Source organism: Malus sylvestris, chromosome 15 (assembly GCF_916048215.2).
Source record: "Malus sylvestris chromosome 15, drMalSylv7.2, whole genome shotgun sequence".
Taxonomy (NCBI): Eukaryota; Viridiplantae; Streptophyta; class Magnoliopsida; order Rosales; family Rosaceae; genus Malus; species Malus sylvestris.
Window position 1 is genome coordinate 49096166 of NC_062274.1, and position 14329 is coordinate 49110494.

The 14329-nt window shown below is 36.3% G+C and overlaps 2 protein-coding genes across 4 annotated transcripts; both read left to right on the forward strand.

Moving 5' to 3' along the window:
- The first annotated feature begins 70 nt into the window (after window positions 1-70).
- Window positions 71-4054, forward strand: LOC126601826 (uncharacterized). Of its 3 annotated transcripts, none has more exons than XM_050268595.1 (3): window positions 71-1112; window positions 1203-2571; window positions 3618-4054. In XM_050268595.1, the coding sequence occupies exons 1-2, from the start codon at window positions 570-572 to the stop codon at window positions 1941-1943; spliced, it is 1284 nt and encodes a 427-aa protein (XP_050124552.1). In that variant the 5' UTR covers window positions 71-569; the 3' UTR covers window positions 1944-2571; window positions 3618-4054. The 3 variants fall into 3 exon arrangements, with proteins under 3 accessions (XP_050124552.1, XP_050124553.1, XP_050124551.1); XM_050268596.1 differs by having other exon boundaries at window positions 72-1715; window positions 2380-2571; XM_050268594.1 differs by having other exon boundaries at window positions 72-2571.
- An 8728-nt stretch (window positions 4055-12782) lies between these two features.
- On the forward strand, window positions 12783-13736 carry LOC126601830 (ethylene-responsive transcription factor ERF019-like). Its single transcript, XM_050268600.1, has one exon. The coding sequence runs from the start codon at window positions 12870-12872 to the stop codon at window positions 13398-13400; it is 531 nt and encodes a 176-aa protein (XP_050124557.1). The 5' UTR covers window positions 12783-12869; the 3' UTR covers window positions 13401-13736.
- Window positions 13737-14329: the final 593 nt, after the last annotated feature.

Below are 14329 nucleotides of genomic sequence, written 5' to 3' on the forward strand. Positions count from 1 at the left end.
TTTGAACTTTTCGTTAGTTATCTTTATTTTAAATCCCATCTATACTAAATAAAACCCCTTTTTAAGGAAAGGAAGCTGTTGAAATCAACGTGTTTTCCCGGGCAAAGCCGTGGCGCGCGAGTCGCGAAGGTGTGGTGCCAGCCGTCGGATGTAATTCAACGGCGGAAATCTAAAACCCTAAACACTCAAGACTCGGAGGTTGAAATTGCAGAGCTCTGAGCCCTACCTCACCATCAGACCATCTCCTTCTTGCAATTCCCTTCAAAGTTGAAAGCTTTTTTAATTTTATATTCTTCAAACTCTTCATCGTCATCGAATTTCCTGGTGCCGAAGCAACGAAAGGTTAGTAATTTCTGGAATTTCAAAGTTCAATTTAAATGGGTCTCTAAGGGTTTCAGAACGAAATTTGGGGCTTTTTCGATTCCGTAACCCTAGAGTGAGTTACTGACGAGGAAACTGTTTCTTCGAAAACCCAATAGATTTGGGTCTCTGGAATATGATTTGCTAAGTTCAATTTCAGTACCATCTGACTGATTCTCTCAACTCTATTCTACTACCACTTATGCAATATGAAACTAATTCAAATCTCTTCCCACGAAGCCAAAAACCCGACAGAGCTCTCTCTCAGGCAAGCCTTTGAACTTTTTGAACCAAAACTGAGGCCCCCTTTTGCATTAACAATTCCAAATCCACAAGAATACTTGTTTCTCAACAAAGCCATCCTTTATGGTGTTTTATGCGAAACCCATGTTGGAAAGGCACATATGAAGCACTTGCATGCTATTGTCACTGATGGGTATTGCTGCTTTGTTAGTTTGCTGGTCGAGGTCGTGAATGAATTGTATGTCAAGCTTCTTGAACCAGTCAAGTCTCGATTGATTTGGGTTACTAAGGAGTTGATCAATGTTCTAGCAGTAGGCGTTGAAGGTTTGTTGGTTTGTTTGTTGAGGCAAATTCTTGGAGGGGATTTTAGTGATGGAAATCTGTGGCTGTGTTTTGAGATGGCGACCATCTTTATGTCGAAATGGGATTATTTGTTACAGGTTGATCCGATGATTTTGACTAGTGGGCTGTATACTTATCTTCGGCTTTTAGCTGATCACTCTAGATTTGTGAGTAATCCAAAATTAGAGGCATTAAAGCAATTGGAAATTGATTTTTGTATTAAAGTTTTAAAGGAGCAGTTTCCTTTGTGTTTGAAGGTTGGCAGGGATCTTGTTCGACTTCTACAAGATTTGGTTCATTTACCCAAGTTTAGAGCAATATGGAAGGATTTGGTATTGAACCAGGGCGAGTTTAAGGCTCGGGGATTTTATGGTATTCCACAGCTCTATAACACAAGGACTCCAAGTGAGTATATGTTACTTCGGATTACTCCAGAAATGGAGGCCCAATTGCGATTTTTACTCACTCATGTGAAGTTGGGAAACCAGAAGCGTCACCAGGCATGGTTTGCCAAGAAGTTTCTATGGGAACCAAACAGGGAGACTCTCATAATTGACATTGTTCGATTTATATGTTGTGCCTACCACCCGACCAACGAAGTCATTCAGTCAGATGTCGTTCCAAGATGGGCTGTTATAGGTTGGCTTTTGAAATCTTGCACGAAGAATTATGTCGAAGCAAATGTGAAATTGGCTCTACTTTATGATTGGCTCTTTTTTGAGGAAAGAGTAGACAATATTATGGATATTGAACCCGCAATGCTATTAATGGTATATTCTATACCCAGATACATTGATATAACTCACACTCTTCTTGAATTTCTATTCCTTCTTATGGAGAACTATGATGTGGAACATTACGATATCTTAGTTAAAGGTGTGTCAACTTCTTTTAGTGTACTTGTTAAGAGAGGAGTGATTTGTTCACTTGATGTCTTGACCTCTTGTGATGCACTGTCTCCTATATTGCAACAAGCTCGACAGGTTTTTGTCAGGTAGGAAATTTGAAATCTCGAAAAAGTGTCAACAAGCTTGTCGTCCTGGTCATTTTGTGGGCAACTATTCTTCCTGTATGGAAACTCCAATACCATTAACAGTGTTTTTCAGGATTTTGCTTCTGCTGTTATGGCTAAATGGGATCATTATCTAATTGCCCAATTCTAGTTGAAAGCTTGGCTGTTTTTTTTTTTCAGAAAAATCTGAGAGCAAAAAAAGGGATCCTGTCATTCATGATTCGGCAGGAATGATAAGCCATTCTGCCGTTTTGTGGTTATTGAAGTATTTTAATGGGAGTGATTTTGATATTTCTCGCAACTTCTCCATAAATACTATGTGCTAAAATGCAATGTGACAAGTATGATGGGTATCGTAATGCCTTTTTCATTGGAAGGTATGCTGAGTATGATGGGTATCGTAATGCCTTTTTCATTGGAAGGTATGCTGTTGAAAGTGGATGTGCAATCTGAAGCTTCAAAGGTTGTATTCAGAATGTTGAGGGGGAATCCTTGCATACTGCAAAATATCAGGATCCAAGAGAGATGCTACCAATTTTTCTTAAAGGCAGGTTTCCTCAAAGCCCGATGTTGTGCATGCTCTAGTTTGAAAAGGATTCTCCAAAGATGCATAGGTACTTCAAACTGCGAGACATGCTTGAATGGATTAATTTGTAGTTTTGGCTCTGAATCTTTTATTTATGGATTAACTGTCATAAGTTTTTTCATGTTTGGTTGTTATTGTTTCTGTATATAGCACCAATCTAATTTTCAAGTTTAGCAGTGTTGTGCATACATGAGTATTGGGTCCCAGACTCCTGGGCGAGCTTATTGAGCATGGGAGTCATAAGTAATGTAGTTCTTTTCGATGGTTAAGAGCTTATTGAGCATGGGAGTCATAAGTAATGTAGTTATTTTCGATGGTTATTTGGGTTTAGTAGCGCAGGTGTCTGTATGGGTTAGCGGTTTTAGGATTTAAAATTTTGTGCAAAAGTGGTGTCATTGTTGTTCAGTAGTGACACTTTCTTCGCTGCAATGTTACTGAGGGCTGGTTTGGTATTGCTGTGCTTTGAAAAAAAACTGCTTTGAGAAGAAGCGGCTGTGCTGTGAGAATAAGTGGCTGTGAAATAATTCAGCAGAGTGTTTGGTAAACTTTTTTGTAAAAGTGCTTTTGAAAAAAAAAGCAGTCTGATAGTGGGTCTTTTCATTAAAGGAGCACTATAGCTCCGTGTGCTTTGAAAAAAAGCCAGTTTTCCAAAGCTTAAAATAGTAGCTTCAGCTTTTTCCTTTGATTTCAGCTTATTCTCACAGCAGCTTCCAAAATAAGCCCTTTTTTTTTTTCAGTTTACCAAACACCTAAAACCCTCACAGCTTTTTTTCATGGATGCTTTTTTTTTTAAGCACCTCACTCCCAAACCACCCCTGAGTATCATAGGAACAGCTTGTCGTCATTTTGGACATGGGAATTAGTAGTTTTGGGGAAGTTGTGCTTGTCATATGGTTATGCACAAGTTATTCTTTGGTGTTGTTTTGTTAATGCAGTCTAGAATGTATAAGATGCTGCTTAAAAAATGAAATTGTTCAATGCAGTTTGTCTGTAACTTGCATCAATGGGATACCATCAACTGTACAGTATTTGCTAAATATGCGGCGTTGCTCGTTTTTGTCCGTTAATTTTCAGGTCGAAGCTGATAATCCGGATGGGTTCTTTAGGATCCTTTCCTCTTCTTTCTATTGAGTCAAAACCTGGGGGAACTTTAGCATGCTCTTGATCAGTTCAGACATACCAGCATTCTACAGGCAAGTCACGACAGACGGTTCCAATGCTTAATCCTTGGAAAAAACCGGTCAAGCTCTCCATCAAATGATTGTATACATCTGTTAATATATATCATAGTGAGTTCTGTGTACCTTCGTTCCTCTTTTTCTTCATTTCTTTACGTGGCCTTCGTCCGTTCTTGCCGCAGTTGCGGCTATAACTTAAAACGTGTGTAAATCACTATAGAAAATGTTACAACCCGTCCCTAATCTTATTATATTTTTTTCCCCAAAGTTGTGAAGCTACGAAAACGTCCCTGGAATGGCTAAGTGGAAATCTTACATGAACATTTGAGCTTATTTCATATTTTGTCTCCTTTCTTGCCAAATTTGCATAGTATTCGAACGCATAAGCGCAAAGGGAATAGAATTTGAAGTTAGTGGCTATTTCTTACTGAATGCTGTACTTGGCACTCTGGGCGAATGTTTAGCGATTAGTCTGTCCGGGTCCAGCTAGTCTTGCACTTTCAGACCCAAGCAATGTGCACAGATTTCCTATAAAGACTTCGGCCTGTGGATCTATTCTTTTATACGATAAATTGCCGTCTCGTAGCATCACCATGACACTGATTCTTGTTATTTTTCCGGGCCCCCTGGTTTGGAAGTTCCATAATGTTGTCTGTGAATTTCTAAAAAAGGAAAGTATGAGAACACAGTAATGGAGAAGGTAACACGAAATAGGATTCGTTTTGGCTAGAGCGGGGTGGGTGATGCAATTGTTCTTGATTGGTCATGTAGCGGTTTCTTCTAAGGTTGTTTTGCCAACACCATCAATTGAAAGAGAGTCATCTAGAGATGGTGATTACTTGGTTAAGGTTCTGAAAGAAAGACCATTACCCTCTTGTTATTGGCCTTGTTTCTGACAAAATTCCTGCTCCTAAGCTCAAACTGTTTAGTTTTTCTTTTTCTTTGTGGACCAAGCATGATAATTTTAAGCAGGTTGTTGATGAGGAGTTGAATGATTCTGACTTGGACATTGTGTCCAAGTAAAATAATTTATCTGGGAAGTTGTTCATCCTGTCCAGGACGTGGATATTTTTACCTTTAACGCACCTTAATGTATATTCTGACGTTGCATGCATTGTATAAGAGTTTTTCCTGCATTGCACTCTCACTCCTAGATTAAATTAGTTCTAGACTTTGATTTCAATTTATTCGTACTTTTTACACCTCATTTGCATATTATGGGTTTGTCATCTTCCAATGTCGGCTAGCATACATTGATTTTGATGTCCATTCATCTAAGTTGGGATGGGGTATCAGAGCAGATTGGTCCGCATGTGAAGCTTAAAGGTCACACGTGCTCCACATCACCCAATTTATGTTGTCTATGTGTTCGGCTTGAAAATTCACTTCACATGAGAGGGCGTGTGAGAATGTGAAGGTAAAAAAGTCTCACATTGGTGAAAGGAGAAACCTTGTTAGGGCTTATAAGAGATTGAGCTACTCCCCATATTACCGATTGGTTTTACGGTAGACTTTCAACTTTTTCATATCTCCGTTTAACCATTCAAGCGTTTGGATGTCAATAAAACTTACATTTGAACGAGTTTTTATTTTTTTTTAATTTTTAATTTTGTTATTTGCATTGAGTTTTTTGCTTTCTCCCTTTGATGGAACTATTGTCTAGTGCCAATTGCTTCATACCATAAATACAAGTCTGGTTTAGATTAGTTTTATTTTTACAATTTTTAGAGAACACATTGTTGATACGCATAAATAGTTCAAAAATAAAAGAAAAAAAGTAAATTGCAAACTCTTGAATCATTTGATTTGAAAACTTAGAGCGGTTTGATAAGTATTTGTTTTTATTTTTATTTTAAATGTTTTATGTGTTAACGATAAAAAGAAAATACATGAAAAAAAATGAAGGATGAAAATATTCAAAATCAAAATTAAAAGTCAAAATATATTTTAAATTGTTTCCATTTTCAGAATTTTGTTTTCTTTTATTTTTCTATTTCGTCCTCTTTCTTGGTACCATTCTTCATCTCTTCTTTTCTCATATCTCAACCACGAAAACTAAAAATCAACCAACAAAAATTAAAAGGAAAACTAATGAAAATGGCTTGAAAACTTTGAGTTTTAATGATAAGGACAAAATAAAGGGTAAAATGAATAGTACCAGGATTGACTTTTTAGTGTAAAAATATGATTTTTCGTTAAAGTGAACAGAACCAGGTGCTTTTCTTTAAAATTCCCAATGATTAAATGGTTATAAATGAAATGGACCTAAGAGGATGGTAGGAGCAACAAATTGGTCAAGGATAATGAAAAGTCAAACAGCATGTGTTAGATCTGAAAACTTAATTTATTAAATAGCAGTCCAATCAATACTGGATAGTAGGAGCAACAAATTGAGGGTAACTCAAGTGTCCCACAACAGCGTACTTTATATGTTTTTTTTTTTTTTAAAGTAAAACGAGATTCGAACTTAAATTTATTTATTTATAAATGAAGAGAAATATAACTAAATTGTAATATTGAGTGGCACCTTATATGTTATTTTAAGTAAGGGCTTTGACTGGAATGGTTTAATTTTAGTCAATGCTTGTTAAAATGATCAAAATTAAATATCAACGATATAACTATTGTATGAACACACTAGAAATTGAAAATTAATATTATATTAATCATATATCGATAACATATTGAAAATTAATCATTTAACAAGGATTTTAGAGAGCAAATCTTTAGTATTGAATTATTGAGTAAAGATTCAATGGTCGAAAATTTCGGTGCATAATTCTCCCGAAACGTACTAGAAATACTTTGTTTAAGCTAAACCATTATCTTTTTGAATTTCCCTAGTCAAAATTCGACTTCTCTTCGAATTTTCAATGAATGCAATATTCAAATTGGTAGGATTTTAGTGGAAGGGAGAACTACAAGAGGTATGAGCGACGGCCAGTAAAGGCAAGACTTTCACCAGTATCAATCAATCCATGTCAAAATATGGTTGACATGCATGCATTAACGCTTAAAAGGTCTGTTTGTGGAGAGATTCGGCTCGACTTATTCAACAGTTTTCCTCTCAAAGATTTACTGGTTGAAAATCCTGTTTAAATTATTATAAGGATTACGCACGACATGATGTCATGAAGGTGGTCAAAAATGAAGATGTCATGAAGGTGGACAAGGATTGTCTGCCCTCCCATTTTGCATACTCTTTCATGCCCTCCTGTTTTGTATAGTTACGGTTAAACACGTTAACATTTTATATTATTTTTTTATAAAGATAATAAGACAAAAATAAATAGTAATATAAAATGTTAACGTGGCTTAATCGTAACCACACAAACAAGAGGGTATGGAAGAGCATGGAAAAAGGGAGGGCAAAGAATCCTTGTCCCATGAAGGTGGTCAACAAAGAAAAGTTTCTTTCCTCACTTATATTATAATACTTAATGTATCGTGTTGTGTTTCCAATGCATTGAAGAATCTCTCATCTCGTTATTAAGCAATCATAAGAAAACAAATTACACCATGTCATTTATTTAAAGGTTAATCTTAGTTTACTATTCTGAAGTTTCATGGTTTTCAACATTGGGTACATTAAGTCTTTTTCATTCCAAAGTCATACCTCAAGTCTTAATTTTGGAACAGTTTCATACATCTGTTAAGTTGACTATTAAGTCAGCTGTTAATTGATGACGTGGCGCTTATGTGGACAATTACTGGACGTCACGTGTTAATATGGGCCCACGTAGATATTAAAAATATTTAAAAAATTAAAAACTTAAAAAAAAATTAAAAATTAAAAAATTAAAAAAGTTAAAAACTAAACCTAAATCTGAAATCCCTTTCTTCCCTTTCTTCTCACCCATTTCTTCCGCACCATCGCCACCCTTCGTCCCTTTCCTCAGTGCTTCCTCCGCTCTCTCTCTCCTTCCTTTCTCTATATAAAACTCTCCTTCCTCAGTGCTTCCTCTGCTGTCACTGTCCAAACCCTCGTCGCCCCATAATTTCGCCACTCCATATTTTGAAATCATGGTGGGTTTTTTGTATCTCATATCAAGTTCCATTAATTTTTTGTGGAAATTGAATTTTTGGGTCGGATTCAAAATCTGATTTTGATCATTAATTAAGCAAGACAAGATTATAATTTAGAAATAAAAATTGGCATGGATTGCTGTTTAAGTACAAGAAAAAAGGCAAAGCTATAGTTGTCATGAGCTAGAGAAGAAGGGCATCAAAGTGGACGACGTCGAGGATGGGGTCTCATTGGAAGAGGAGTTGGGAGCCCATCGCGCCTTGAGGTTGTTTTTGGAGTTGGCGGAAACGACCCGCCGGATCTGGTCATCGACAGTGGCCTTGGGACGAGGTGGTGGACGGAGAGAGAGTGGAGGAAGCACTGAGAAAGGGAAGAAGGGTGGCGATGGTGAGGAAGAAATGGGGGAGAGGAAAGGGATGAAGGGGATATCAATTTAGGTTTAGTTTTTAAATTTTTTAAACTTTTTTATTTTTAAGTTTTTTATTTTTAATTTTTTTTAATATCTACGTAAACCCATATTGATATGTGGCGTCCAGTCGTCATCAATTAACGACTGATTTAACAGCCAACTTAACAGATATATGAAACTGTCTCAAAATTAAGACTTGAGGTATGACTCTGAGATGAAAAAAACTTCTTGTACCAAATGTTGAAAACCACGAAATTTGACATCGGATAATGGATATCAAAGACAAACCACAAGTGAACCCTCAAAGATAAACAACTCGTCACTATAAAGAATCCACCAAAGAGATAAAAGTTTATGGATAGAAAGAAAAACACTCTTCACTAAACCAAGTTTAAAAGTAATTCTTAATTTATGGATAATTGTATTTCCATACATGACATGAGTAGTGGTTTTAAATAGCTAGGCATGAAACAACCTTCTACCTTCCATGAAGAGGTTACTAAGCATACACTTAATGTAAGACTAATCAAGAACTTAAATGAAAATATGAACCACCTTTAAATTAAATATGATGAATGCACCATGATAATTAGACAAGTCCAAATTCGATGTCATACCCTTTCGCTTCGCAATAACTCATCCTTGAGTTTTGTTTAGTCTTCCTCGATCTTTCGGATGCCCAACTAATAGTTTCCACTTCATCTAATTTAACACCAATAAATTTGAAGACCTTGAAAAATTCCAAGAAATAAAACAATACAGAGAACTTTTGATTTTCCACATTCTTCCGAACCATGCACGCACCAATTTATTTCCCTTAAAAATAATTACCTTGGAATAATGCTTCTGAATCACTTCATACTCATAACTTGGGATTGAGTGGAAATAATTCAAATCATACTGAAAACTTTTATTCAATGGTTTCCTTCTCATATTTCTAACAATGAAATCTTCCCAAAAATTATCACGCATTCTACGGATACCAACAACATTTGCCTCATTATATAGCTGTTCTTGGAATTCTTCAACCATTGTAATCACATCTTCATCACCATTGTAATAATTAAAAACTGCTAGAGACTGCAAAACTTCTTGGTTAACCACATCAATTGCATCCTTGTCATCACCATCATCATAGACAAAATTATATCGACATATACCACAACAAATTTCACAAGAACCACTAGGACAAAGATCAAACTTTGGAGGAAGATTAAGATTTAGAAATTTGTCACCTACAAAAAGATTCTCATTGAATTTATCATTCTCTGTTTCATGACGGGAATCATCATGTTCCAGAGGTTCGTAGCGCTCAAGACACCGCTGGAGTAGCTGCACTTATCTCCTTAGGTCGTCCATCTCAATGTCACGCAGATCTTTCTCACAATGTGGTGAGTCCTGGCGAGCTTGTCGGCCTCCACGACGCCCATGCCTCCCAACCATGATCAAATAGAGCTATGATACCAATTTGACACTGGATAATGGAGATCAAAGAGAAACCATAAGTGAACGCTCAAAGATAAACAACTCGCCACTCTAAGGAATCCATCAAAGAGATAAGAGTTTATGGATAGGAAGAAAAACACTATTCACTAAACCAAGTTTAAAAGTAATTCTTAATTTTTGGATGATTGTATTTCCATACATGAGTAGTGGTTTTAAATAGCTAGGCATGGAACAACCTTCTACCTCATGAAGAGGTTACTAAGCATACACTTAATGCAAGACTAATCATGAACTTAAATGAATATATGAACGATCTTTAAATTAAATATGATGAATGCACCATGATAATTAGACGAGTCCAAATTCAGTGTTAAAATTTTAGGGTAGTAAACTGAGATTAACTCTTTATTTAAAGATTTAAAATTTATTATTTGCTTCTAGATTTAAATAAGGGAACTCTAACGAAAAGTTCCCGGTACTGTTCACTTTAACGAAAAACCGCATTTTTACACTAAAAAGTCAATCCTGATACTATTCACTTTACCCTTTATTTTGTCATTATCATTAAAACTCAAAGTTTTCAAACCATTTTCATTAGCTTTCCTTTTAAATACTTAGTTGTTAGAGAACGAAACGAGGTTTGAATCAGTACCTTAATGCATATACATAATTATTTTTTGTTACTGCAATAAAGTAGCATTTAAAAAAAAAGGATGACATTCCTTAAAAATAGTCATATGTCGCAATACCTTAGATCAATTTCAACTTTAAATAATGAGGACTCATATTTTCCTGTGCAGGGTCTGGAACCACATGTGGATTTAAAACATGGTTTTATAAAATTGATATTATGGTACAGAGGCATCAATTTGGTCAAAGGGATTAGTACAAAATTGCAGAGATCTAATTTGGAAGGGGTACGTTTGTAGGAGAAAGGGAAACAAGCAAGAAGCAAAACATATTTGAATTTCTGCGTTGCTGTATTTTTTTTTTTAACTAACGACAGTATTAATTGGGTAAATTATTAACTAGTAAGGGGAACGAAAATCGATTGGATCTAACCTACATTAGAGTGTACAAGCATCATTATTTTTCGTCATTATAAAACGTTATCTGCTTGTTTCACATGCTAGCATGATTGTGCTTTTTGGGTAATCTTTGGCTTCCATGTACAATCCTTTAATATATAAGATATTTTTTACATTAAGAAGTGAAAAAGTGGACTAACTTGCTAAGTCTCATAATAGAGTAGCTATAATAATTTGGTTTGAATTCGTTCAATCTAAGACCTCTCACATAGGACCTAATATCTTCTGTTTTTAGCTAACCAATAAACTCTTTTTTTTTATTTTTATACAAATTATATCATGAGAAAGAACAAAACATAGCTAACAGTGCTACAAGTTTTGAGGTTTTTATAATTTTTTTATTAAAACGAAATCATCAGTTACAAAATTTGAATTCAAGATTTCTCATTTTCAAATGTAGAAAATTCCCCATCATACTATAATACTAAGAGAAATGCTAAAGTAAATTCTCTTAATATGAGACTCTCCACTATCTCATGTTTTTTGCACAACATTTTATAATGTTATTTTAAAAATTATGCTAAAAACATGATGTGACGAAGAATCATAAAAAGTTCTAACTTTTGAAAATCTCCATTTTTTTCTTCCTATAATACTAAATGACGAGTGAATATTTTAAGTCAATCCATGAATTAAAAATAAATAGTGAATGTTCACCTTAAAAATTGATTTCAGGTAACTCAAAGAAAGTACTAAAAGACAAACTCCACCTGTACCTATAGCCTATAACTATTGGACGATGAAAACAGTCTGGTCAATCTTCTTTGCTTGTTTTGGACCGGCATAGGTTTTTCAGTGGACAATTGCTCCTTTCGTTACGTTTTTTCTAAAAGACCGATGTTGGTCGTGGACTCATGACATCACGGCTTAGGTAATATGCATTGATATCCCAAGGTGTTTTCTGACATGGCTTAATCTCAGCCTCTAAACTCCCTTGTTGGTTTTGTTCCTGACGTGTGTTTCCATTCTTAAATCCCAACCTGGGCTTTCATGCTTTCACCTTAATTGACCACGTGTTTTTCTGTAGAAAAGGACTCTTATTTCTTCTATTTTTAACCACCACACATTACATGTCATTTAATTTGTGTTGTTCAAGTGTTAGATTTGAAAATTTGAGACGAGGGTAAGCGTATTGAAAATATAAATTCACAATTATGGAAATGATTTTAATCCTGATCATATTATTAAATGGCTCGAAAGTGGCTGTCCACTGCCACTTTCGAGCTGTTTTCAGGCTAAACCACAGAGATTTAGCCATTGAAAAAGGTACCATTCTCTTCGTCTCGTCGAGAAGTATGATTTTTGTTTTTGAATCACTTGATTTCGTTTAGTATTGAAGAAGTTATGAACATTTGAAGTTTATCTAGTTTCCGGCGAGTTTTCTATTTTTACTCGGACCAGTCAACTTTGAAGCTATTTTCCGGCTATCTACGGCAACCATTGGACTTCCAAATAGGTCTAATCTTATTTTACACTTTCCTATCTTCATTTTGATATATTATGGGTCGAATTTGATTAAGAAACGATTAAGTTACGAAGCTTTAAAAATTACCCAAACTTCCGACCAAGAGCCCTATGACACTTAACAGAGTTTTTAATGGAAGGACCAAAATGATGGATGGTGGACAATCTCAGGGACAATTTTGATTGATTTGAAATGTTAGGGACCAAAGTGATAAGTTATGCAAATCTCATAGACCATTTTGACTATTTAACCTATAAATTTCATATCAAATATATGCTAATGTATTATTATCGATTAGTCGATCCGTAACGAGGAACTTGTTTAATATAAAAAAAAGGAATAAATTCAACATGCATCACATGCTTCTTGTTACTTTTGGTTGATTTATTCAGTTTTTATATAAAAAAAAAAAAGCAAAAGAATTGCCTAACATTCCGTACATGAAATCCTTGCCTTGTTTTAGTAGCTTACCGTCCATGCCGCTTCTGGTTTATATTCTTGTTTTGACTTTTGAAAATTTTGACCATCCCCCCCCCCCCACTAGGGTCTCTACCCAATAAATTATTGCACCTCTGAGTCTGACCTTCCCAATTGTTCAACCTATATAAACACTTCTTCCTATTTGCCTTTTTCATTCACAGAATCTGAGTCGCCACGTTTCCCATTTCTTCCTTACTAGCTAATTACTATTACACATATATATCATCATCATCATGAGTTACAGTTCGGAAGAAAGCGGGAGTCCATGCAGCACAACAAACAGAAAACTCAAGGGGGTGCGCCAACGGAAATGGGGCAAGTGGGTGTCCGAAATCCGTGTTCCGGGGACTCAAGACCGGCTTTGGTTAGGCTCCTTCTCCACGGCAGAGGCGGCAGCGGTGGCTCGAGACGTTGCGTATTATTGCTTGCGTCGACCTTCCACGTTGGAAGGCCTTAACTTCCCGTTGGAGTTACCGCCTTGTGCGAGGGATGATATGTCGCCCAGGTCGGTGCAGAAGGCAGCCTCGGATGCTGGCATGGCAGTTGATGCTCAGCTGATAGCCAACAAGTCGCCGCCACAGCAGCCAGCTGGAACTGGAAGCTATGCAGTTGAGACGACTGAGTTTTGGGAAGATGGTTATGTTGGACAGAGTTCTACTTCTACTTCTAGGGGCAGCTGGGGAGGAGGACATGGATTTGGCAACGGCGGTGATCATCAAGGGGGTTTGAGCATTTCCATTGACGATTATGATCTCCAAATCTAATTAGTGTCAATCTCTGTCAAATTTATATGGTTTTTATTATAGCACTAATTTCCATTAAGAAAATTAAGGGAGATAATTGGAATTTGACTCAATGCAATTGAGGAGGAAGGACCTAATTAGCAGGCCCATTCACCTTTTGTAGTCAACTTATATGGTTTTGGCCTAGGTATGTTTTAGCAATGTCAGCATATATTTATAACTAAAATTATGCACGTGTCTGTATATAGGGGGTAGATTTGATAGAATATATATGTGGCACTCAATGACACTCAATGTAAGACTGTAACGGCTCGTTTGTTTACATGTTATTAAGTGCGACTATCTTAAGTGGGACTACAGATCCATGTTTGGTGCGATTTGAATTAACGAAAATGATATTAGTTCGGACTCGCTCGGAGTAGAGCCCTCGCAAACACGACACTACAAATCCCGCGCTGTCACGCTCCGATCCCGACATATGTTCAGGATCGATGTGTGACGGTCGACTGTAAAGTGATGCCAGGAAATACAAATTGAAATAATGAATTGAAATTAACAATATTTACAACGGAGCTAAGACATGCCTGTAGGCTCCCAAAGAAATACAAGGATACGTATCGGGGTAACCAAATCACTCCAATCTCTGAATTCTGAAATGCTACCCGAAGTGCTCCTCGTATCTACTCAGACCTTGTCATGCACAATCGCCCCCAGGGTTAATGTACATGAGGAGGAGGTGAAAAGGTATACTGTTGCAAATTGGGCTGGAAATATTACTGAGCAGCGGTCTACGTCGGGATACTTTATGTTTGTAGCTAGTAATCTTGTGACTTGAAGAAGTAAGAAGCAAAATGTGGTGGCAAGGTCTTCGATTGATGCTGAGTATAGAGGAACGACACATGATATTTGTGAGCTTCTGTGGCTTCAGATTCTACTTAATGAGATAGGGT